General features: G+C 44.2%; 1 protein-coding gene across 1 annotated transcript in view; it reads left to right on the forward strand.

Annotated features, from left to right (window-relative positions):
* LOC123481127 (regulating synaptic membrane exocytosis protein 2-like) overlaps positions 1-22569 on the forward strand; it is a 35071-nt gene extending 12502 nt beyond the window's left edge. The window contains exons 4-16 of the mRNA XM_045208345.1: positions 1254-1373; positions 3386-3485; positions 4075-4198; positions 4874-4920; positions 5090-5202; positions 10663-10793; positions 11280-11451; positions 12212-12371; positions 14381-14449; positions 16898-16926; positions 17018-17031; positions 17365-17472; positions 22446-22569. Coding sequence (XP_045064280.1) covers positions 1254-1373; positions 3386-3485; positions 4075-4198; positions 4874-4920; positions 5090-5202; positions 10663-10793; positions 11280-11451; positions 12212-12371; positions 14381-14449; positions 16898-16926; positions 17018-17031; positions 17365-17472; positions 22446-22569 — 1311 coding nt within the window. The remainder of the gene's footprint in view (positions 1-1253; positions 1374-3385; positions 3486-4074; positions 4199-4873; positions 4921-5089; positions 5203-10662; positions 10794-11279; positions 11452-12211; positions 12372-14380; positions 14450-16897; positions 16927-17017; positions 17032-17364; positions 17473-22445) is intronic.
* Positions 22570-24842: the final 2273 nt, after the last annotated feature.

Here is a 24842-nt window from a genome sequence, read left to right on the forward strand (position 1 = left end):
CTCAGTCCAATACCAAAACTAAACCAAGCACTTATAACTTATAACAGGGACGATTAGATTTGTTTTACACAAGTTACGTTTTTATTTTTTCCCTTCTACTGTCATGTTTGTTGTGATTTCATCTTTTTCGTCTTGGCCTTAATCATCCCTCTGTGCTGTTCTTTTGGGAGTTTTCATCCATAAATCCTACTTTGTTTTTTTCCATAATGAATTGTGTCTAACTGTTCCATTGTGAAGGTGTAGTGCTGTGTTTAGCAGAGCAGGGCAGAGAGTGGTGGAGTGCAGCCCTGCCTTCAGCTAAGGCCTCCCTCACAGACCATCAGACAAAATCTACACTCATCCCAACTCAACTGGATTTGATGCCAATGTGGCTGAGTTGAATTGAGATGTTCTAGATTGAGTGTGCAGTGATTAGGACTTTGAATGGTGTTTGTGCCAGGTGGTGGTTCGAGCGCAGGACCCGCGAGAGAAAGAAAAAAGATGCAGAGGGAAAGAGCGACAATGAGAAGAAAACTAACCTAATTCAGTGCAGATTTTCTCTGATGTTTTGTGTGGAACTTCTGCTTTGCTCTGTGGTGACTAGGAGGGCGGGATGGTTTGCCTGTTTTACCCTGTATGGGGTGCTGAATGCACTTTACCTCTACCCTGTTCGCAGGATCACACAAGCCCTGCCATTGGATGTGCAAAATTTTTCATTTTAATTGAATAACACTTTTATACATTTAGCATAACATAACATACCAAGAAAAATGTGTATTGAATATTTTTAGTGAAAATAGTACCAAAAATCAGATTGAAGTACTTCCATGAAATATCTTTATGGACATAGCTAGTCAAAATGTGGGCTGTGTTATTGTGAATATAGTTTTGCTTGTATTACGCCTTTGATATAACATATGCCGTAAACTACGGACGCAGAAGAAGATGATGATTTTTCGATTATTTTTGTTATTTTGGTATTTTATTATCTAATTGTGACAATCCGGCTAATCCCAAAAGAAAAGACAGGTTCTATAATCTGAAATAGAAAGGATAGAGACAGAGCTATAATCACCAGATTAGATAACTAACCAGAGCTTGTATGATCTTTCATTAAATCAAATTAATTGAACACCCCCCCCCCCCTCACCCCACCTCCTCACATGATACCCACTTTTCTGTAGTAGTCTTTTTAAAGTGTTGAAGTGATTGAAGTGAATCTGGTGTGATGAGTTGAAACACAAGGTGTGTTGTTGCTGTGTGTGCTCCTGTAGCATCCGGTGACATGGCAGCCCTCCAAAGATGGGGACCGCCTAATAGGGCGGATTCTGCTCAACAAGCGGATGAAGGATGGAAGTGTACCTCGAGACTCAGGAGCACTGCTGGGGCTGAAGGTGAGTCCGTCTGTCCGGCCCACTAGGATTGACCCGTCTGTCTGACCTCTCTGTCTGGACTTCTGTCTATCTACTGGGACCAGTCTGACCTGATGGTCAGAGGCTGTTTATTATTACAGTTGTCCATCACTATTTAAAGGTTGCTTCCCAAATGGAATAGGTTGGCGTTTGGGCCTCACTAAAGAGTATACCCAGCGGACATAATTTGGCAAATTATGTCTTATTGACATAATTTAAATTTTATAAGACTAAAACTGATACGTATTAAAAAAATTAACATTTTGAATGATATTTCTGAATGGTATATATAGTGGCACTAGCCTTTGTATCAGAACAAAATAATAAGTAATTCTTCACCCAATAAGCATTGTAAAAACTATGTTGTGGCTATTTTTACTGTGATACATTTGGGAGAAAGGTGGCTTAATTACATCATTGTATTATTCATGATTTAATATTCATTAGGCGGCTAATTATTTTCCTGATTAATACTAATGAGCTGTGTCTTGATATCAAATACTTTATGTTCATGCCTGTGTTCCAAATGGCACCCTTTTCCCTATACAGTGTACTTATTTTTACCAGAGCCCTGGTCAAAAATAGTGCACTATATGGGGAATAGGGGGCCATTTGGGATACACATGCTCACATTGAACCGTTTTAATGAACGACATTCGTTGGCACAAACACATCTCTCCAAAACTCTCTCTGCATCCCAAACTGCAACCTATTCCCTATATAGTGCGCTACTTTTAACCAGGGACCTGGTCAAAAGTAGTGCACCAAATAGGGAATAGGGTGCGATTTGGGATGCTGTCTCTAAACTACCAGATGCTGTGAGAGCGTACTATACACTATGGTTATGTAGAAAAGCCTATTTCAAATGCTCAGTCAGAGACAATTCCCCATTATGTACAGTACTGTAAGTAGGCTACTAAACATATGCCTCATATTTACAGTATATAATGATTAGACGGTTAGATTCTCTGATGAAAAGTAGCTTGGGTTTTCCTTACTCTCCCTAATGCGTTCAATTGAACGATCTGTGCGGCCTGAGCAGCGTGGGCTGGTAAGAAAGCTGAGCACACACAGCTAGCCAAAGCACAATGAGAGCTAGCACAGTGAGGGCCGTCAGAGAAAAGGAGAGTGGCAAGATCCGAAAATCATTACTGATTGAATGAGCTTCCTGAATTGGTATGTTTGTGTCTGGTCAGTGCCTCTTTGTGCTGTACGGTACGCTATGTGTTTTTCCTCGCTCAGCAGCAAGCAGTGACCAGCCAGTCTGTTTGTCTCTCTCTCTCTCTCTCTCTCTCTCTCTCTCTCTCTCTCTCTCTCTCTCTCTCTCTCTCTCTCTCTCTCTCTCAGTCCCTTTCCTCTTCTCCCACTCTCCCGCCCGGCTGTTACATAAAGCCATTTCATTTAGGAGACTTCCCTAAGCTCCTTTGTATGTTGGCATTCAACTGTCATTAAGAGGGGATTTTATTTGTCTGATGCCTGTGGAGGGAGAGTGGTTCAGGGGCTTACAGAGTAGAGCAGAGCTGGGCTACCTGGCCTGCTATAGGCCCCCCAGGCCTCAAGTGTTCCAGCACAATGGAGAGAGAGCACCAGACAGAGAGAGCACCAGACAGAGAGAGCACCAGACATAGAGAGCACCAGACAGAGAGAGCTGGCCCCAGGGCTCCAACACAACACAACACACAGGGACATTCAACATTATGAAAAGAGATGTACATTTTCACTAAACATGTAGCTACTTTCTCTATTCTCTATTCAAGAATAGCACCCTACGGGCAGAATGACGCTATGTGGCTACATATGCAATTAGAATTAGCTCTAGATCTGCAGGTTGCAATTTTCAAACATGGTAAATAAATATGTTTCTGTGAAACAAAGTGATCAGTGCATCCATATTCCTTCCCTGCCAGACCGCTTACACTATATTGAGGGTGTGATTATGTTACAGTATAATACTATATACTAACACTACATGTTGATGTGTGTCACCTTCACAGGTGGTGGGTGGAAAGATGACAGAATCTGGTAGACTTTGTGCTTTTATCACTAAAGTGAGGAAAGGAAGTCTAGCCGACACTGTTGGACACCTCAGACCAGGTACCTACTGACCTCATTTTATACTCTAACTACGTCCCTTACCATGTTTAGAACTACACTTATAGATACAATATTTTTTCAAGCACGCTGAAGATTGTCAATACATTTCTCATGTACACAGCACTGTAGATTTAATAAACAACTTCAGTGATTCAAGAATCATTTTGATTACTTGGTGAGCTGGTGTTGAACTGGGTCAGAACCTTGTTTTAACTTCTGATACCCTTTGACCTTCATTTAATAGCACTATTAATTACAATAATATCATTTGTTTTTTAATTACAACATGTATGAACTGGACAGATGTTATTTGTTACCATAAGGGTGGCGACCGAGGCCTGTTCAATGATTTATAATATTACCTTAGCAGGAAGATAACAATGATGTACTGTTTGTTTATGTGTGCCGTGTTTTCTATAATACCATTCATATTCTCATTTTTTTTCCATAATGTGGGCCTGCTCATGTTTATAACTACACCTGTCATGTTTTTAACTACATTTATAACTATGCTTCCCATGTTCAGAGCTGCACCGTGCCAGCTGACGTCTTGGTGTGTGGATGACTGACTGCATCTCTTGTTTTACAGGCGACCAGGTGCTGGAGTGGAACGGGAGGTTTTTACAAGGAGCCACATTTAAAGAAGTTTACAATATCATTCTAGAATCAAAGCCAGAACCCCAGGTGGAACTGGTGGTCTCAAGGCCCATAGGGTAAGACCTCACAACAACAACCACACGTATTACTACTGAACCAATAAAAACTGGAGTGTATTCTCATTCATACACTTGTAGAAATATGTGTCTTGCGTATGTGTCTTGCAGAGGAGAGAGAGGATGTGAGAAATGGAAAAAAGGGAGCTGAGTGTATTTGAATTTAATTTGTTTTGCACCAGCTTGTTTATTTAACATCTCTGCCTCCCAACCATCCCCCCTTCCTCCCTCCCAATATCCCTCCCCTCCATCAGTCCTCCAGTGTGATGGCAGTCAGAGGCTCATATGGGACTAGCAGTGCGGCACAGTGAAATGAACAGTGGCTGCCGCCTCTCTCTCTCTGTCTCACTACCCACTCTCCCCCTCTCCTCCACAAACAGCGGGATGCCAATCGTTTTTGAAAGTAGAGATACCCAGAGAAATCAGAAACCCCTTTGCTTTGTCAGTGTCTATATTTGACCTGCTTTGTGTTGCTGAGGGAGGGAGCTGCTGTACGGGAAAATGAAGACTAATGCTCTGCTTAGAACTATTCAAATACAGTGCATTCAGCATTAGCACAAATTGATCCCCTCCTCCTTCCTCATCCCTCCTCTCCTCTCTCTCTCTCTCTCTCTCCTCTCTCTCTCTCTCTCTCTCTCTCTCTCTCTCTTTCTCTCTCTCTCTCTCTCCTTTCAGAGATATTCCTCGAATACCAGACAGCACACATGCACAACTGGAATCAAGTAAGTCTGGCTAGGCCTATCTTTCATTTCCCAATGATAGCTAATTAGCCTCTCTCTCCCTTCCTCTCTTCCTCTTCTTGAAGGATGTTACCAAAACCACATAATCTTCATAGACAGACAGTGTTTCAGATTTAATCATGTGACCTCCCCACTGTCTGTCCTGTCTCAGGTTCGAGTTCCTTTGAGTCTCAGAAGATGGATCGCCCCTCCATCTCTGTCACGTCTCCCATGAGTCCCGGGATGCTGCGGGACGCCCCACAGTACCTGTCAGGACAGCTCTCAGTGAGTACCCTACTACAATACCCACAATACACCCTGGCTCTGTCTGGGCCTACATTACCTGCAGGAAAGGATCATACAGTGTAGCTTCACACAGAGGGTTTGAGAACAAAGGCTTTCTTTCTCTCTTTCTCTGCAGTATTCAGGGAGAGTAGCTGGAGCTCTGAGAGTAGCTGGAGCTCTGAGAGTAGCTGGAGCTGTGGGAGTAGCTGGAGATCTGAGAGTAGCTGGAGCTCTGAGAGTAGCTGGAGCTGTGGGAGTAGCTGGAGCTCTGAGAGTAGCTGGAGCTGTGAGAGTAGCTGGAGCTCTGAGAGTAGCTGGAGCTCTGAGAGTAGCTGGAGCTGTGGGAGTAGCTGGAGCTCTGAGAGTAGCTGGAGCTCTGAGAGTAGCTGGAGCTCTGAGAGTAGCTGGAGCTGTGGGAGTAGCTGGAGCTCTGAGAGTAGCTGGAGCTCTGAGAGTAGCTGGAGCTCTGAGAGTAGCTGGAGCTGTGGGAGTAGCTGGAGCTCTGAGAGTAGCCGGAGTTCTGGAGAGTAGCTGGAGCTTTGGAGAGTAGCTGGAGATCTGAGAGTAGCTGGATCTCTGTAGCGTAGCTGGAGCTCTGGAGAGTAGCTGGAGCTTTGAGAGTAGCTGGAGCTCTGAGAGTAGCTGGAGATCTGGAGAGTAGCTGGAGCTCTGGAGAGTAATGGAGCTTTGGAGAGTAGCTGGAGCTTTGGAGAGTAGCTTCGAGCTTTGGAGAGTAGCTGGAGCTCTGAGAGTAGCTGGAGCTCTCTGGAGAGTAGCTGGAGCTTTGGAGAGTAGCTGGAGCTTTGGAGAGTAGCTGGAGATCTGGAGAGTAGCTGCGGGCTCTGAGAGTAGCTGGAGCTCTGGAGTAGTAGCTGGAGCTTTGAGTAGCTGAGATCTGAGAGTAGCTGGATCTCTGTAGCGTAGCTGGAGCTCTGGAGAGTAGCTGGAGCTTTGAGAGTAGCTGGAGCTCTGAGAGTTTGGTTCAGTTAGACCCATCCCAACCCAACATAGGACCATACATCATGTTACCCTGAACCATGTTGCTTATTATCTGATGCCTAATATACTCTTGGGGGAGGTGAGTAAAAGGCTTGTCAGTTGAGATAAACATGGGAGGAATGAACTCTGAAACTCAGGAGGCCAGACGGAAATAGACTAGTGCTAACCTCCAACACCTCTTTTGTTGTCTCAACACTCAGGATATTTCATTTCTTGGAGAAAATATAAAGATAGTTATGAAATTGTCACAGCTTTTCAATCTCTTCCCTTATGAAAACACATCCATATTATATGTTATTACAAATAAAAAGATATCAATTAAATATATCAAGCTATCAAAAAATATACCAGTCTATATCAGTCAAAATATATCAGTCTATCAAGAAAGTCCATAGTGTATTTGTTTATCAGAAGACATGAGAATGTTTGATAGTTGACTGTGTGTCGGTAAACACTGTAAGCCTTGTACTGTAATGTTGCTCTCTAGTAAAACTGCTCCTAGAGCCAGAGAAGGAAGGAAGAGAAGGAAGGAAGAGAAGGAAGCTTTTGATGTCAGTGTTCTTTCTGCTTGTTGTTGTTTTCTTTGGTGAGGAGGGGGAGATCTAATCTGTGCTGCTGCTAGCGTCTCCGCCTGGCTCCTCTCCTCTCCTCTCCTGTCTGTATGTAACAGGAGCATGGCAGAGCAGAGTGAGAGCCTGGGTGAGAAGGAGCGCAGAGAGAGGTGGCATACACACACAGGCCCTCAAGTATTCATAGGCCTACACCCAGGAGGCCCGTGCTGACAGTTATGACGCAAATAGAACCCAGTCAGCCAATCAGGCTGCAGCTCTGATCTCTGCAATCCCTACCTGTAGCACACAGACACACAGCACTCAGATCCAGAAGTTCTCTTCATTTCATCAATGAGCTGACCTTGAAACCAAAACAGGAGTATTTGAATCGTACTGTAGTTAATATACTGTAGTTATACTGTAATTAATATACTGTAATTAATATACTGTAGTTATACTGTAATTAATATACTGTAGTTGATATACTGTAGTATATTACCTTGCTGGATCAAGTGCCAGCTGAATAATACATTGGATGCAGTTATAAATTGTATTGTGTTTATTATTATTATTTATATTCATATTCATATTATTCTCAAACTGTGTTGAGGGAACAATTGGAATTGAATACGTCATCGTGACACAAATGTTAAATGAAGAAAGGAAGGAAAGTTACAGTCCAGAGAGCAAGGAAGGGAATGCTTAGTTAGAAGTCATCAATCATTTTCTGTGAAAACGGGAGCGGAGCAGCCTGAGGATTACAGTGTGGAGGTACAGGAACCCACAGATAAGGCTCCAAGACAATACAACACATTAGTGAATAATGAGATGCAGATTGATGCTAATGAACGGTGGGGAAAAACACACACAGCTAGATTGACTCTCCATCCCCTCCTCCTCAAAATGTGTTTGTGTTATTGTGGCACTGGTTAGAGTCCAGTGAGTGTGTTTTGTTGGTTGTTTTATGTTTTTTTGGTTTTATTGCATTTTTCTTTGTTGTTGTTTAATTTTGCTTACCCAGAGCCAAAGCCTTAGTAGAAGAACAGCGCCTTTTGTCCCTAGGGTCCAGGTAAACACCTGTCTGACTCACAGACTCACTCTCTTTGGTCTTCGCTCGCCTTTTTCTTTTGCCTTTTTGGTTTCTTCCATCTTGGAAAATGCATACCAGGGAAATGGCAGCATCTTTCCCTTGCAGTGCGGTGCATTCTATCATCATCATTATTATTATTATTATTATTATTATTATTATTATTATTATTCATTGATACCATATAACATGATCATACCGTTATGCCAGGAGTCTCGACTCTTTGCATGACTAACTAATCTAAAGGAAATATTTCAGAGAGACACTCTTCCGTTGCCAGATCCTGTAGCCTACGCTCAACAGCAACAACAAGCTCAAACACATTGCTCAACATGTTAGCTGACATGGGACTTTTGGACCTAGTCAGCTGCAACAGTGCTCCACATTGGCAATTAAAGGAGGGTGTCTCCTTAAATGTTTTAGAAAAACTATTACATTTTGTGGGACAAATAAATGAGCTTATTTGTTCTGTGGAACATGAAACTAGACTGGACCCTCATCCTCATTGGCTTGAATCCCTCAGGTCCTGAATAGGTTGCTATAATAACAGCGGTCAACAACTGGTAATCATGAACACAACGTTTGCCAAATATTTATGTTGACATTTTTGAATGGCCGTAAATGTCATATTGCCCCGTGTAGCTCAGTTGGTAGTGCATGGCGTTTGCAACGCCAGGGTTGTGGGTTCGATTCCCACGGGGGGCCAGTATGAAAAATGTATGCACTCACTAACTGTAAGTCGCTCTGGATAAGAGCGTCTGCTAAATGATTAAAATGTAAATATTGCAGTTAAAAGTGGGCTAAGATAACTGTCCCTTATTTTAAAGCAGATTTAAAGTAATATTTTACCATTTGAATTCACTTGAACCAAACATGCAAGGAGTCTCTATCTTTCTGTGGGACCTTTTTGAGGAGTTGTCATTATTCTGGCTAGCTTGTGAGAGTTGGAGTGTGGAGTACTCATGTTATTTGGGAGATCATATTTGTATATAGGTCCCATCATGTCCTTGTCAAGCATCAGCTTAGCTTAGAACAAAATATATATACTGTATACTGTATAGGAGTTTCTGGTATGATATGCATTGTTGGTTTCCTCGTTTAAAGGTAGGTGATGTATAGCCAACACCTCACACTATCTGTCAGATAAGGAGAGGGTGAGAATGGAAGTCTATAAATAGGTGTGTAGTGTACCCTTGGCTCAGCTCCTGGAGGTCGATCTATTAGCCTTCTGTAGAAGTAGTGTTATGCTCTACTTAACCAGGCCATGCAATAATGTCAATGTAAATGATGTAGCCGACTGTACAGGAAATATAAGCAGTGTAATGTATTACATCAGGGGTATCATTTCAATTTCAACTTTTCAAGGTGAATCTGTTGCTTAAGAGTTATACCATCATTCATATGGGGGGTACTGTAGTATGGTCAGAGCGGACTTCAATGTTGAGGAAGTCTTCCTAGTGCAAGCTGTTTGACCTGAAGGCCCCTACTGCCTATGTTGTTTGACAATATCAGATCTCCTGACTGATCTTGTATGTATTAAATGATTGCTGTTGCTTTTTGTTGCTGCATGTATAAAGAGATAACTGTGGTAGTCAATGCAATGATTTAAGACTCCTCCCGTCATTATCTACATAAGCAAGTATGGGCAAGAGCTTAGAAGGCTTGATTTTCCTCTAGTATTTCATTTATTTTCTTTAAACAAATATTTCGGTTATTTTTTAAAAACAAATATTTTCGTTGATTTTCTTTCTTTCATTTTTTACTTCTAAGTGTTCTCTGTTATGTCCATACTTCGCTCTGACAAGTGTGAAGTGTATTTGATGCCACTCATGACAGCATGATTGATTTATATGTATATTTTAGCTATACACTGAGTATCTGACACTGCATTGCAGGGCTCTACAGGGCGACCATTTTACTTGCATATACGCCAAATATTTTGCTCTGCGTCCTGGAATTGTAATTTAGGAGCACTAGTACGCCTACAAAAATGAAGGATTCTAGGTTTAATACCTCAAATATTTGTAATTGTGCTCCTAAATATCTTTGTGTGCGCCTATATTTTTCAACTTACGTGCACATGTGCTCCTTGTAAAAAGGGTCAGCGTAGAGGCCTGCATTGTGTTGTATGTTTCCAAATACAATTTCACAACCAAAAGCAGTAAGTGTTCATTTCAAAGCATGTTAGTCTAATTCTCATGTTGTAATGGTTCAGATACCAAGAGCCAGGATACTGTAGATATTAATATAGATACACATACTGTATAATCCTTTCCACACAAACACACCTAGAAAATGTGGATAGAGCAGCCGCACGGTAAGATATAGGTCATGCTACATAGAGTACATATCTGTTTTGTGGACACTATTAAGCTAATTTAAGCTCTCATTGTTCAACCTTTGCTACTCTCTTTTCTTGATATGATCATATCATCTCCTTATTTCCATATCTCAACAAACAAGAATGCTTTTAGTACCCCCATACCCCCCACCCCGCTAAGCATGTGACCTGCTAATGCCTAATAGGTAAACCAGGGGGGGCCAACCCTCCTCCAGGAGAGGTACTGGGTGTGCAGGCTTTTACTCCAGCCCTGCTCTAATATAACACAACTCAGTGATTCTACTAATCAGCTGCTCACCATGCAGGACCTTGATTAGCTGAATCAGGTGTGTTCGTTAGTTAGTATAGAGCAGGGCTGGTGCTAAACCCTGCACACCCAGTAGCTCTCCAAGTGGAGGGTAATGAGGTCACCCTGATATAGAGCCCCCCCCTCCCCACTGGCAGCCCAGTGACCATGTGACCCTGTTCTGTCCCATCCATAGGTCAAACTGTGGTATGACAAAGTGGGCCATCAGCTAATAGTCACCATCCTGGGAGCCAAGGACCTGCCTTCTAGGGAAGATGGTCGCCCTAGGAACCCCTACGTCAAAATCTACTTCCTCCCTGACAGAAGGTAAGAGTAGAGACAGTAACTACGGGATGATCTAGCTAGCAGCATTTCACTTCATTCCATCCACAGCCATTGCTTAGTGGCTAGACCTATCCTCCAATATCCTAAAGTTGCCATTGGTTGATTGATACAGATATGGGCTCTCGCATAATAGTGGAATTTATGGTAAGAATGTCTGGCTTTATTTACTTATCATTTTTTATTTATGGTAATTGAATTTGGGGACATGTCACATTGCATTTAAACTGCTACCATCACAAAGATCATCATATGTTTTACTCTACATTTACCGACACCTTCACTGTGCTCAGAGAACCCCTTCTCAGACACATGGAAGTAATAATAGAAAGTTGAACAGGGCTCCAACATCACTCACTCCCTCACCAGCTCATCCCATTGTGCTGTGCTTTGCTGTGTCGTGTTGACCTGTTCGGGAGTCTTTTCTACCATGGTTGTAAATAAAAACAGTTTGAATTATTGTTCCTCCAGCGACAAAAGCAAGAGGAGAACAAAAACGGTAAAGAAATCCTTAGAGCCCAAATGGAACCAGACCTTTATGTATTCTCCTGTGCACCGGCGGGAGTTCCGTGAGCGCATGTTGGAGATCACGCTGTGGGACCAGGCCAGGGTCAGGGAGGAGGAAAGCGAGTTCCTGGGAGAGGTAAGCCCATCCATCTCTTTTTTTTTCATAATAGTTTTCTATTGTTTTATGGACAGTGACAGTCAGAAGGTAGAGAAAAAGACATATGGTACAGAGGGAGACAGAGATAAGGGGCTGAGGCGATATTCATAACAGGAGTCGGCAACGCTACCACTTAACCAGACTCAGGCACTCATCCATCTCTGATATAATACCAAACATACCCATCCAGTCAGGATTTGGACAGTAACTCTGATAGCTCAACTAATCCAACCAATAGGGTCAAGCTCTTGATAAAACCCTACATTCCATAAGTAGGATGATAGGCTACTGGAGGTTGATGTCATCGACCCATCATACCTACTGTAACATCAGCACATACTCACTCTCTGTCCTCACTGCCAATAGGGTTGCAGAATTCTGGTAACTTTCCCAAAATACCCAGGTCTTCCAGAAATCCCGTTTGGAATATTCTGGGGATCAGGAGGAAATAAGCAGGAAATCCAGAATGTTAATAATAATAATAATAGGTGCGCAGACTATTAAAAACATTCAGGGACCGTATTTTTTTTTGGGGTGACCTCGACCCATGTTCCAATCAGGATTTCTGGAAAACCTCATAAAAAATGTTTTATGTCGGGCCAGGCGTGTGGAGGTCTTGATCTGAGTCCAGTTATCAGTGGCTAGTGTGTTGAGGACTGTGAGTGTTTGTGTGTGTGTGTGCATGCATGTGTGTTTGTATGTGTGGTGTGTGTGTGACGTTGGTGTGTTTCTTCTTTAGATCCTGATAGAGCTGGAGACAGCCCTGCTGGATGATGAGCCTCACTGGTACAAGCTGCAGACCCACGACGTGTCCTCCATGCCCCTACCCCGCGCCTCGCCCAACCCCCAGCGCAGACAGCTCCACGGAGAGAGCCCCACGCGGAGGCTACCCATACAGAGTAGGTTACCCCTCCGCCCTAACATCCATAACCTGTATACTAGTTTATACTAGAACTGTGTAGGAAAGCTCCTGTCTGTTCAAGCCCCAAACCTCAGGATAGGGAATGAGACATGAGTGGCGAACCAACCGTCCATTTCGTAAGACATGCACTGTGAAAAGTGACAGAAAGTCAGATAATTTTGAAAAGCCAATATGGTGGCAGGCAGGTGCCCTGTTACCAACTGTCTTTGCCTGTCTGCCAAAGCCTGAAGGATTTATGAAGTATTTATTACTGTTAGTATGTTGATACGGTGTTGTCTGTTTTCTTATCCCTCTCAACTCAACCTGATACTTACAGAAAAAGGCCCGTATTCGTACAATTCAGGTAACGGCCCCCGCATGTTGTTCCATGCTGCTCTCGCCACTGAGCTCTCTCTCCACTCAGTGTTGCTGTTCACAAGAAGACTCCGTCTCTCCCCTCTGCTTCAGTCCTATTGCACTGTTCTCTACCTCCAGTGTTCTCTCATGCCACTCCTCCATTAGCTATCTCACAATTCCCTTCGATCCTCGCTATGCTCCCTCTCCGCTCCACCTCAGTTCTTAGACAAGATGGCCGCCTCATGGTCAGCCTCAGACCCAGCAGGTTTCTGTTTCCCAGTCCAGATCCTGGTGATTTAGCTATATCAAAGAGCTCTGTCCACTCCTCTGTTTATCATTTGAATATGTTGACCACTTGTTTTCCCAGTGCAATGCATTGTCTCATCTCCCGCCCGATGCCAACATTTTCCCTTTGAAAAATATTATGATAATTATTCTGGTTTTTGTTCTTCTTCTCCTTGGCTTGTGTCTGTGTCTCTGTTGTCTGTTGGGTGTGAACTTGTATTTGCACTTGACTTGACATATTTCTAATGTATGTAACCGGCACATGTATTTCCAATGTTAAGGCTTGAGATTATTGACAGTGATAGCTGAGTTTTACCATTTTTACGGGGCGTTTGTGCGTGTGTGTGTGTGAGGTGAAAGAGCTGACCGCTCTAAAACAGGAGCATTAAAACAGTTTCTGCCCATCTGAGATGTGAGGGAGAGAGAGAGAGTGTGAGAGAGAGAGAGAGAGAGAGAGAGAGAGAGAGAGAGAGAGAGAGAGAGAGAGAGAGAGAGAGAGAGAGAGAGAGAGAGAGAGAGAGAGAGAGAGAGAGAGAGAGAGAAGAGAGAGAGAGAGAGAGAGAGAGAGAGAGAGAGAGAGAGAGAGACAGAGAAAAAGAGAGGGAGAGAGGGAGAGAGAGAGAGGCTGAGAGAGCGGCTGCCAGAATGCAGCTCTTGTCATTTCTGTAAAAGCCCAAGTGTCCAGTTGATTTAAGTTGACTGAACAGTGAAGAAGTCAGAAAAGCAGCCAAGTTTAGAGTGAGTGTGGGACGACTTGGAAAGAGGGATGAGGGAGGGAGGGAGATGTTCTGAAGACGGTTGAGACGGTAGAATACCTCTCAGACTCGATCTTCAGATGTACAGTTCAAAGCACCACCGTGAAAAACATGGAAGCTATTGCCAATTAGGCTAGATGGAGAGGACCACACAACATTGTTTACATCACATCCAACATCATGTCTCACACTATCTATATGTTACAGTTGTTCTCTTTAAATTCTACTTTATATCACATTATAGCTAAAATAGGCAGCTCCCACGTTGGTGGGTAAAACCAGAAGAGGCAGACTTTATATTTCTGGAGAGTATATGTAGGTCTTGGCTCCCTTGGTTGTAAAGTGTGGTCAGTATTGGTCAGTGTAAGAACGTGACTTTGAGATACAATATAATACTGTTAAATAGTGTTCTAAAAATAAATAGTGTTCTATTTCTGTGTCTGCGGCTTTCCCTGACTATGTCCAGGACTGGAGCATTGGTCTAGACCAACTGGACATCACTGGTGACAGCTAGGCCACAGAGCCATGGTCTGACCAGGGGAAGAGGACAGACCCTGCAGTAAACTAACCTCTATCCTTCTCTTCTCTTCTTTCTTCATCTCTCCTCCAGGATCTCAGAGAATCAGCGACAGTGAGATCTCTGACTATGACTGTGAAGATGGTGTTGGTGTTGTGTCAGGTAAGATACTACTGACAGAGTCACACATGAATAATAATCATAGTCGCTCACAGTATAATGTTGATGCAGCTAACGCAGGGGTAAACAGTATATGAACATACAGCTGTATGTATGTCTATGTACTGTAATGTATCATATTATGTTTTAGAAGAAGGTAGCTAGCTAAGATATTGCAGCAGCTCTATAAGGAGCAGTGAGTTTCTTTTCCTTCCCTCTGCACTACAGTAGATAGCTGCTCTCCTCTACGCAGGCAGCAGGCGCCCACGCTAGTCGCAGCCTGATGCTGCTGCACTTCAAATGAGAGGCTGTTGCGAGAGAGAGAGAGAGAGAGAGAGAGAGAGAGAGAGAGAGAGAGAGAGAGAGAGAGAGAGAGAGAGAGAGAGAGAGAGAGAGAGAGAGAGTTAGAGAGAGAGAGAGAGAGTGAGAGAGAGTTAGAGAGAGAGAGAGAGAGAGTTAGCGAGAGAGAGAGAGTTAGAGAGAGAGAGAGTTAGAGAGAGAGAGAGAGAGTTAGAGAGAGAGAGAGAGAGAGAGAGAGAGAGAGAGAGAGAGAGAGAGAGAGAGAGAGAGAGAGAGAGAGAGAGTAGATTACTGTAGCAGGCTAGGCAGAACCCAGACAGCTGTGTGTGTAATAGATGAGGAGGAAACCCTCCCACCTCTGTAACATTCTCATCAGTCCCCCTCTCTCACATCACAGCCTCCTCCCTCACTACGCCCACGATGTCCCTTCACTCAGTGGGAATACCCCTCTCCTCTATCTTCTCTCTTTCTCTCTTTCTCTCTCCTCTCCTACCTCTCCCCTCTCGTTTCCCCTCGCTCTTTCTTCTCCCTCTCTCTCTCCTCACCCTATCTTCTCTTCCCTCCACCCTTGTTTCCCAGAGATTTTTATAATCCCCTTTCCTCCTATCTTCTCCATATCAAACTACTGATACTATACTAAGGGAGAAGAGATGATACATTTTCACAGGAATAAAAGATTGATTGGTTTTGTCCTCTTGTCTCTTTTAGTAGTTTCTCTTCTCCCTGAATTGAGATGTCACTGCTGTGGTTTTAACTAAGTGAAGCTGTGATGCAGTCACTCTTCTCTGCTGGTTATGTCCTGTTAATTAAGATCTGAGGTTTTCTCCTCTATATATATATATATATGCTTAACACACAGTTTCTAGTCATGTGTGAAGCGGCTTGTCAAGAGAACCAATGAATTACATTTGGGTTGTGCACGCAAGGCAAGCTGATTGCAGAGCTGGGTACTTAGCTAGCCCAGTGTTGGGCAGATGTTAGATAGTGAAATGTAATGATGTCAGGTGGAATTGGTTTAATGTTTCTCTATTGTTTCCACTATAGTAAATATGTATGCTGTAGTGTTATGCAGGACTTGATTGTGAATCATTTTAACATAATATTCATGCACATAATACTGTCCTTTTATGTTAACAGGGTTCCTTCTATGCATAATTTGAAGAAATTCAGGTTTCACAATGCAGCAAACTCACTTTCAAACATATTTCTAAGAGAAAATCAAATTATTTGGAGATAATTTATAAAAGTATAAAAGTATCAGACTAAAGTAGCTGTGAAGGTGAACTTTTCCTCTCATATTTCATAACGTCTTGTGTTTCCTTCCTAATCCTACCTTTGATTCACGGTTACGTTTAACTCATTTTAATGTGCTATACACTCTATTGAATATTAATCAACGTTAATAGTGCAAAGCGTTGACCTTAACCATGGCTCCTGGCCATGGATGATTATTGAATAATGAACTCATTCAAGTTCTATGGACTAATCAGTCTAGCAGGGAAAAGTCATTATAATGTTTCTGATTTTTGAAAGCTATTTTCATGTTTAATGCAAAAATGTTAACCGCAATGACTTGAATCACATGAACATCGATTTGAGACCAAGCCCTCATTTATTTGAATATAGAGAGCCTCAGCATTTTGAAAATTGAAAGCCATCAACCATTATGCCACTGTGTGCAACTTCTGAAAAGTTTGAAAGAATCCTCTGAAAATGAATGTTAAGAAACCTAAATAATTTTTGTTATGCTAGGTGAACTGCTAAACCATATTTTATTACCGTTGACAGTATGGTTGTTATTTGCAGCAGTGTGTATGGTCAATAGGGAGGAAAGGTTGTAGCCTGGTACCAGATCAGTTTGTGCTGCCTTGCCAACTAGACAAGACAGTACACACAGATCTGGGACCAGGTTAGAAAGGCTGTGCTCAGAACAATGAGTCTGTCTCTGAATGACTTCTGACATCTCTCGCTCTCTCTCTCTGTTTCTCTCTCTCTTTCTCTCTCTGTTTCTGTCTCTCTCTCTGTTTCTCTGTTTCTCTCCCTGTTTCTCTCTCTGTTTTTCTCTCTCTCTCTCGCTCTCTGTTTCTCTCTCTTTCGGTCTCTCTCTTTCTGTTTCTCTCTCTGTCTCTCTCTTTCCCCCTCTCTATCCAGACTACCGGCAGAACGGCAGGGACCTAATAGTTCCACGTTGTCTGTCCCCGAACAGGCGATGTCATCCAACCACTGCTCGCGGGTCGGCAGATATGAACCGGCGCGGTCGCGGTCTCCCAGTGCCCTCCACAGAGGTAACTCCCCCACCTCACTTATCCCCCATCTAGCCCAGCATCCCAAGTTGTATCCCTTACACAAAAACAAACAGTATGTGCCAAACTGCACCATACTGGGAACTGAGAACCACAACTGATATCAGAGGTTGTCCTTTAAGTGGTATCTCTGTGATAGTTGTCTTGATAGTAGAACGTTTAACCCAAATAACCGCACTGGGATCTCACTCACACTGACAGTGATAGCATTAAGGTGAGTAGGTGCATCCCCGAGCCACTAGGGGACACTGTGGGGAGTTTGTACTGTGACTGTACAGTACTAAGGGGGTGATCCAGTGATTCTGTTGTATACAGCAGAAGTCTGGACCCCGGCTATGACATTGACCCCGCGTCGTCTCAGTACAGCTCCTCCAGTAGAGTGGACCGGCGCAGTGTGTCCGATGACCACCACTCACCTGACAGGTAGATATGCCTGTCTCACACAGCTTGACACAGCTTGACACAGCCCTAACACAGCCCCACACAACCTCGACACAGCCTCACACACCAGCTCCTGCAGACAACACAACCAACTGGGACTGACAGGGTTCCAACCCGGGATGTCTGCGAGCCACAAGACTGTGTAACTGTTAGACCTCTGAGCTAAAGGCATTAGCTCTGGAGCTAACCCAAATGTTCAGGTCTCAGGCACGGTTACTAATCACATGAGCGTGGTTTCACTGAACTGCCTCTGTTACACAACCATACACCTGTTTAATCTGCCTGATGCTTTCACACCTAGAACTGCTATACGGATATCTCACAAGTGCTCACATGTCAACCTGTCCCTTTCCCTAAAACGTCCTATGAACTCAAATCTCCTCTCTGATGTCCTGCAATCGGTGGATCTTAAATTAACCTCTTCTCTTCTTTGTGTTCAAATCCTGTTGCCTTATTAATACTGAGCGGGGACCATTAACTCCGGTGCTCAGACTCATTAGAATCACAATGTGTGCATCCCAAATGGCACCCTATTCCCTATATAGTGTACTACTTTTGAACATGGCCATAGTTTCAAGTTTCAAGTTGTATTAGTCGAATGTACGGGATACGCATGGTATACATGGTCCAACGAAATGCTTGCTTGCAGGTTCCTTCTGGACAATGCAACAACAATAAGAACTAAGGAAAGATAAGGACAGGGCTCTGGTCCAAAGTAATGCGCTATGTAGGGAATAGGGTGCCATTTGGGACGCAACCCATACAACTACATTTTAAACACATGACAATTTACTAGAGGTTATAGTAGATAATTATATATGGATATATACCATATAACTAATGTAAATGCATGCCAATATACTGTAGATAGATCTACAGTGACCATAGAACCAAACACATTCCAATCACCCTTTAATGAGTGTAGTAATAGAGTTTAATAGCAGCTGTTAATCTGTGAGAGGGAACTAAACTACAGTATAACACCACTGTCTCTTCTACTGTTCCTCTTCACTGGAGCCTTTTGCTGTACCCATATGGCATCCTATTCCTATAGAGTGTTCTACTTTGTCACCAGAGCCCTATGATTCTTGGTCAAAAGTAGTGCACTATGTAGGGAGATATTGTGCCATTTGTGACACATCCGCTGTTTGCCTGGGCCATGTGGTGTTATGATGTTCCTTCCTCCACCACACCTGAGACTTAGTAATATAATCTCTAGAATGGACAACCCCACTCAAGTCATTACATCAGTGTACTGTCAAATTGCTTGTGGTCTGAGGGGCCTTTCCCATTCTAGTCATACTGTTTCTATGGCAGTGCCAGACAGGTCCTGCTTACAGCACCAACACCAGCCCAGCTCGTCTCAGACATACAGCTCAGCCTTGGCACAGTCTTCTCCTTACTTACTTACCTCCTCTCCCATCGTCCAATTAAGTTGATTTGATATTTCTGAGGCGAGGATGGTTGAGGGCAGTCTAAATCAGGGCCAGACACAGGAAATGCACTTATCTAGATTGTGTGTGACAGACAGTTGCTCACTAAGACTGTATTTCAGCTTCTCCTTAATCAACTACTGCTGTTATTTATAAAAACAGTTGAAAATTAGGGAAACAGGAAATGAGTCATTCAGTGTAGGTTATAATACCCTATTTCCTATAAAAGTGAACTACTTTTGACTATAGCCCTATGGGCCTGGTCAAGTAGTGCATGTAAAGGGAATAGGGTGCCATTTCCAGATGTATTCATAGATCATTTGGAAATGACCCAATCTATCTCATAACAATAATAATATTTTCTTACATCATTATCTTTGGGGAATTTACATTTTTAGAGAGGTTGTTTATATTGCCTCTGCATGTTATTTTTTGTTTTAAAATCCCAACATATGAATGTACTTTAGTTTGTTTTTCCAGTTTATTTGTAAAAAATTTAACTAATGCAGAAATTGATGTGTTGAAACTATTTTGGACAGTTAGGGGGCCATTCTGAATTGGATTGCGAATCCATACAGTAAACACCCACAACGTTCAGTATCTTACAAGGACAGCTTGGGATCCACTGTGCAGCATGTAGTGTTGACGTGTTGTAACAAGTAAGTTAGGAGCGCTATCATGCATCGCAGAATGGGTTTTCTAACACGGGAGGAAGAGGAGGGGGGTTGCACCAACATCCCTCTCCTTCTTCTCCTCCGGAACACTGTACCGCTTCCCTCTCTCTCTCTCCGTTTCTGCTCTCTCGCTATCTCTCTCTCTCTGTCTCTCTACTATCTCTCTCTCTGTGTCTCTAAGCCTCTCCCTGTGATCTCTCTCGCATCTCTCTCTGTCTCTCACTGTGTCTCCTCTCATTCCCCGGGTGTCTCTCTCTTCTTCTCTCCTCTCTCTCCCTCCCCGTGTCTCTCTCTCGCTACTCTCTCTCTCTCTCCTGTGCTCCCCTCTCTCACTCTCTCTTCCCCGTCTCTCTTGTTATCTCTCTCTCCCGTGTCTCTCTCTAACCTATCTCTCCTCTCTCTCCCAGGTCTCTCCTGTCTCTCTATCTCCCTCTCTCTCTCTCTCTCTCTGTGCCCTCTCTCTATCTCTCCTCTCTCTCTTTCTCTCTCTCTCTCTCTCTCTGTCCCTGTGTCCTACTCTCTACCTTCCTCTCCTCTGCATATCTCTCTCTCACCTCTCTCCTGCCTGCTCTCTCTTGTTATCTCTCTCTCTCTCTCCTGTGTCATCTCTCTCACTATTCTCTCCTGCCCAGTGCTTCTCTCTTCACAGCTCTCTTCTTTCCCGTGTCTCTCTCTTTCTTCTCCTCTCCATGTTCTCTCTCTCGCATCTCTCTCTCGGTCCCCACTTGTGTCTCTCTCTCTTGTTCCTTCTCCCGGTCTCTCTCTACATTCTCTCTTCTCCCAGTGTCTTCTTCTTCTCGCTATCGCTCTTCTCCTCCCCGTGGTAGCCGCCATCCCTGTGTCCTCGTGGATCGCCCACCCAATCTCTGTCGCCATCTCTCTCAGTCTCTCTCCCCGTCTCTCTCTCACTATCTCTCTTCCCAGTGTCTCTTCTCTCAACTTTCTCCGGTTTCTCACCATCTCTTCATGTCTCTCTCTTCTCACATTTGTCCCGTGTCTCTCTTGTTATCTCTCTCCCACCCCATGTGTCCTATTCCTCCCGTGCCCTCTCTCTCTATCCCTGTGCCTGTCTGCTATCTTCTTCTGTGTCAGCTTCGCTATCGTTCTCCCCCCCGTGGCTCTGCTATCTTCTCTCTCTCCCTGTGTCTTCTCGCATCTCTCTCTCTCTGCCTCTCTTCGCTATTGCTCTCTCTCCTCCTTCTCTCTGGCCACTTTCCTCCCAGGCCTTCTATCTTCTCTTCCCCATGTCTCTTCTCTCTGCCATCTCTCTCTCTCCAGGTTCTCAAGCATTCTCTCCCCATGGCCCTCTCTACTTCCCTCTCTCTCTCTCTGTGCCCTGCCATTCTCTCCGCCATTCCTCACGCTCTGCCTGATTCCTGTGTCTATCTCGCCATCTCTCTCCCTGCCCTTTGCCATATCTGCCCTTGTGCCCTCTCTCATGCCATTCTCTCTCCCCGTGTCTCTATCGCTCTCTCTCTTACTCTGTGTCTCTCTCTCGCTCTCTCTCTCTCTCTCTCTCTCTCTCTCTCTCTCCCTGTCTTTCTCTCCTCTCTCTCTCTCCCTGTGTCTCTCTCTCTTCTATCTCTCTCTCTCCCTGTGTCTCTCTCTCACTATCTCTCTCTCTCCCAGTGTCTCTCTCTCGCAGTCTCTCTCTCACCTTGTCTCTCTCTCGCTCTCTCTCTCTCTCTCCTGTGTCTTTCTCTCCACTATCTCTCTCTCTCTCTCCCTGTGTCTCTTCTCTCTCTTTTCTCCTCTCCTCCTCCCCATTCAGCCCCATCCAACCATGTTCTCTGTTCTCTCCTTCATCGTCTCGCAGCGATTTTCTCACCCCTACCTCGATCAGACGCTGTCCAACCTAGTGATGATCATCAGAAGGAATCCACAGGTAGACCCTTACCTGACAGTGCATGTTCCTCTCCTCCCACCCTCCACTCCAGGCCCCTGTCTGTCTGTAGAAAGCTGCTGGCCTATCAAGCTTCAAGCCTGTGTTGGTTTAATGGCAATGGCACCAAACCTATTCGACCCCACATCCCAAGCCAATGCGACATTGGACACAACGTGTGGTGTGGTGTGGGTAGCCAGGTATATATTTCTCCCTTCCAGGACAAGATATACTGTATATGCATCAGTGTAGTGTGTGGCCTTTTGTAGAAAAAAGGTGCTATCTAGAATCTAAAGGGTTATTTTGCTGTCCCCCGTAGTAGAACCTGCTGAATAACCCGATTAGGCTCCATGTAGAACCCTTTTCCCAGAGGATTCTATATGGAACCCAAAATAGTATTTGTTATCTTAGATTGTACCTTGAGATATACCTCAAAGAAACCCCAGCCTGTCAATACTGTGAAAATGGATGTGATCCTGTGGTTTGTGAAGAGTTGTTCAGCAGAGGTAGTTACCCCTGCCCAGTGTCCACCCTGTGTTGTACCAGTGTATATGACGGTATATGAATCTATATATCTGATATACAGTCCTTATGATGGATACCCATCCACAGCGGTCAAGGTGGAAGTTGTGTTGGGATCAAACCACAAGAGAATAGCAGAGGTACAGAGAAGTTGGTGGCGCCCCCATCAACTGTCCCCTTAAAGTCCTACAGAGAGTTAGTGTCTTCCCATCAACTGTCCCCTTAACAGTCTACAGAGAGTTGGTGCGCCCTCATCAACTGTCCCCTTAACAGTCTACAGAGAGAGTTGGTGCTGCTTTCCATCCAGTTGTCCCCAGGGTCATGTGATACCAGGTTCCATCCACAGGTTCATGACCTTCTCTCACTCTGTCCCACCTGACCAACCTGGTGTTAAGGTATTCTTAAAACACACATTGACTCCTCTGACCGCTCTCTTTCCGCCAGCCGCAACCACCGCATATCCAACATCAGTCGAGAAGAGGCAGTCCCAGGTTACTGCGCTCCACTAGGATGTCTCGAGCCCACTCTGAGGGCGGCGTGCTCTTTCCTCTGCTTCCTTCGACTATGACTACAAGAGGTATTCACATTACAGTGTCTCTACGTATATATCCACAGTCAGCCATTTTGTGGGTCTTTTTCTCTGTAGTCGTCTGTATGACATTAACATTTTTCTATGTGATTGTGGTGATGAACCCCCACGTGATATCCTGGGTGATATCTGGTTCCCGGACATGTCATCACAGCTCTGCTCAGTTGTGTACTAGACCCATAAACAACACACAACTGCCTCCGATTACTGTGTAATATTGAGGCTGCTTGCGAGCTATCGTGTCTCGACATCCAGTTGTGACACGTATGTACTCTGTTGATGTTTTGTTGTCATGCCTACTAGTCTACCATCAGTGGTTGTTTTGGTGATGACTTCGGTGTCCTGTTTGTATCTGGGTAAATAAAGGTTGGTAGCTCTGATGCTCAGCTCTGCAGGTAATATAAAGGGCTGCATTGAACAAAAGGACACATGGCCTTTTGATGCATACTATATTATGCTGCTGGTGGTAATGGGCTGAAATTTACCTTACCTTTATTAATGCATGGTTGTTCTCTAACATTACCCCCACGCCATCTTGGATGGCCTGGATTATATTAACAGTGGTTAACTGTATGTCTGCAGTTGGTATTTTATCTGGCCCTCTCTGTCCTCTTCAAACTATGTCGTTTTCATTCTGAGTGAAGGCCAATATCGGGTGGCGAAAAGGTCAATACCACTTAGAATAAAGGATATTTTTATAATCTCAAGAAGCGAACTATGCCTAGCCATTCTCCTCATGCTGACTCTCAGAGGGTCTGTCTGTTTCTCTTCTGTTCTGGACCTGACTGACTTTCTCTATGCTAAGAGTGCTGGGTATGGGAAGCTCAGCCTTGCCCCATTCCCAGGCCGTGCCAGCACTATGATGGCTAGGTTCAGGTTCAGGTTCCCCCAGTGTGTGTGCCAGGCCCAACATGTTGTGATGTGCCAGTTCAGCGGGCTGGGCCGAGCCGGGCACCCCAAATGATGCCCAAGTTCCTTATATAGTGACACTACTTTTGACCAGAGTCCTATATGGAACTGGTAAATGTAGTGCACTAAATAGGGAATAGGAAGAGTTGTCATTCGAACGCAACATCACACTCTCAGCACCCCCTGGAGTAATGCTGGCAAATATGCTCCTCCTGGGTTCCCATCGTGCCATCTGGCTGTCAGTCAAAACGCTGACACGCCGTGCATTTTCTCTCCAGCAGAAAAAACGACGAGTCGTCAGAACTTGAGGCAGCGCAACTGACTTTATTCAAGTGTTAGCAAAGTTTCCCTGAGCGAGGCCGCTACCCAGATAGCTTCTCTCTCTCTCTCTCTCTCTCTCTCTGTCTGTCTGTAGATTGGCAGGGAGATGAATGGTTCTCACGTCCTATGGCAGTCACACAGTCACAGAGGAAAGGTGAGGAGAATAAAAGTCCCCTCCGCTTCCATTCCAACTGTGTCTTCTCTTTCTGCTATATTCAGACAGATTAGGGAGAGAGAGAGAGACAGAGACAGAGGGAGAGGGAGAGAGAGGGGAGAGAGAGAGACAGAGAGGGAGAGTAGAGAGAGAGAGGAGTGGCTGAGAGCCCCGGGTGAGTCACCTGGGGCCCGGTGAGGCCCCTGAGAATAGGGGCCCTGCCAGCACAGTAGATCTAGACAGTGACTCGATAGAAGCCATGTCTCACACATGATTGAAGCTGTAGAACCAGAAAGCAAAGTATTTGTCTGTGTCCCAAATGGCATCATATTCCCTTTATAGTGGACTGCTTTTGACCAGGGCCCACAGGGCCCGAGATGGCAAGTCTATATTGTGGGGGACTTCATATTGTAGCTACTTCAGTAGATGTATAGTTTTAGTAGGAGTAGTGCAGTGGTAAGCAACGTAATAACAGTGTAGATACAGAGTAGATGCATATATGTCTACAGTAGCACTGGTGCTAGTAGTAGATCTAACTAGAGGTTTTAATGTTTTCTACTGTGCAACAAAGGTGTGCAAAATATTATCCAGAGTATATACTAACCACGCAGACTTGGGCTAAGTTTGAGTTAATATTTAGACTGGGTTGAAATCCCAAGGGAATATTCTGAACCGGTAGAGAAGAGAGAGCAGAGCTATGGTTCTATGTGGTGTACTACAGTATCCATCACAACACACCTCTAGTAACTAACAAGTTGTTTGATTCTGAAATCTCCTTACTGTTCAAAGCCATCAATCCCTGGACGAATCGACCTGAGGATCGTAGACCACTAATGATTATGATGAATGGTCACCATCGAGAGTCTCC

This window comes from Coregonus clupeaformis, chromosome 28, assembly GCF_020615455.1.
Source record: "Coregonus clupeaformis isolate EN_2021a chromosome 28, ASM2061545v1, whole genome shotgun sequence".
Classification (NCBI taxonomy): domain Eukaryota; kingdom Metazoa; phylum Chordata; class Actinopteri; order Salmoniformes; family Salmonidae; genus Coregonus; species Coregonus clupeaformis.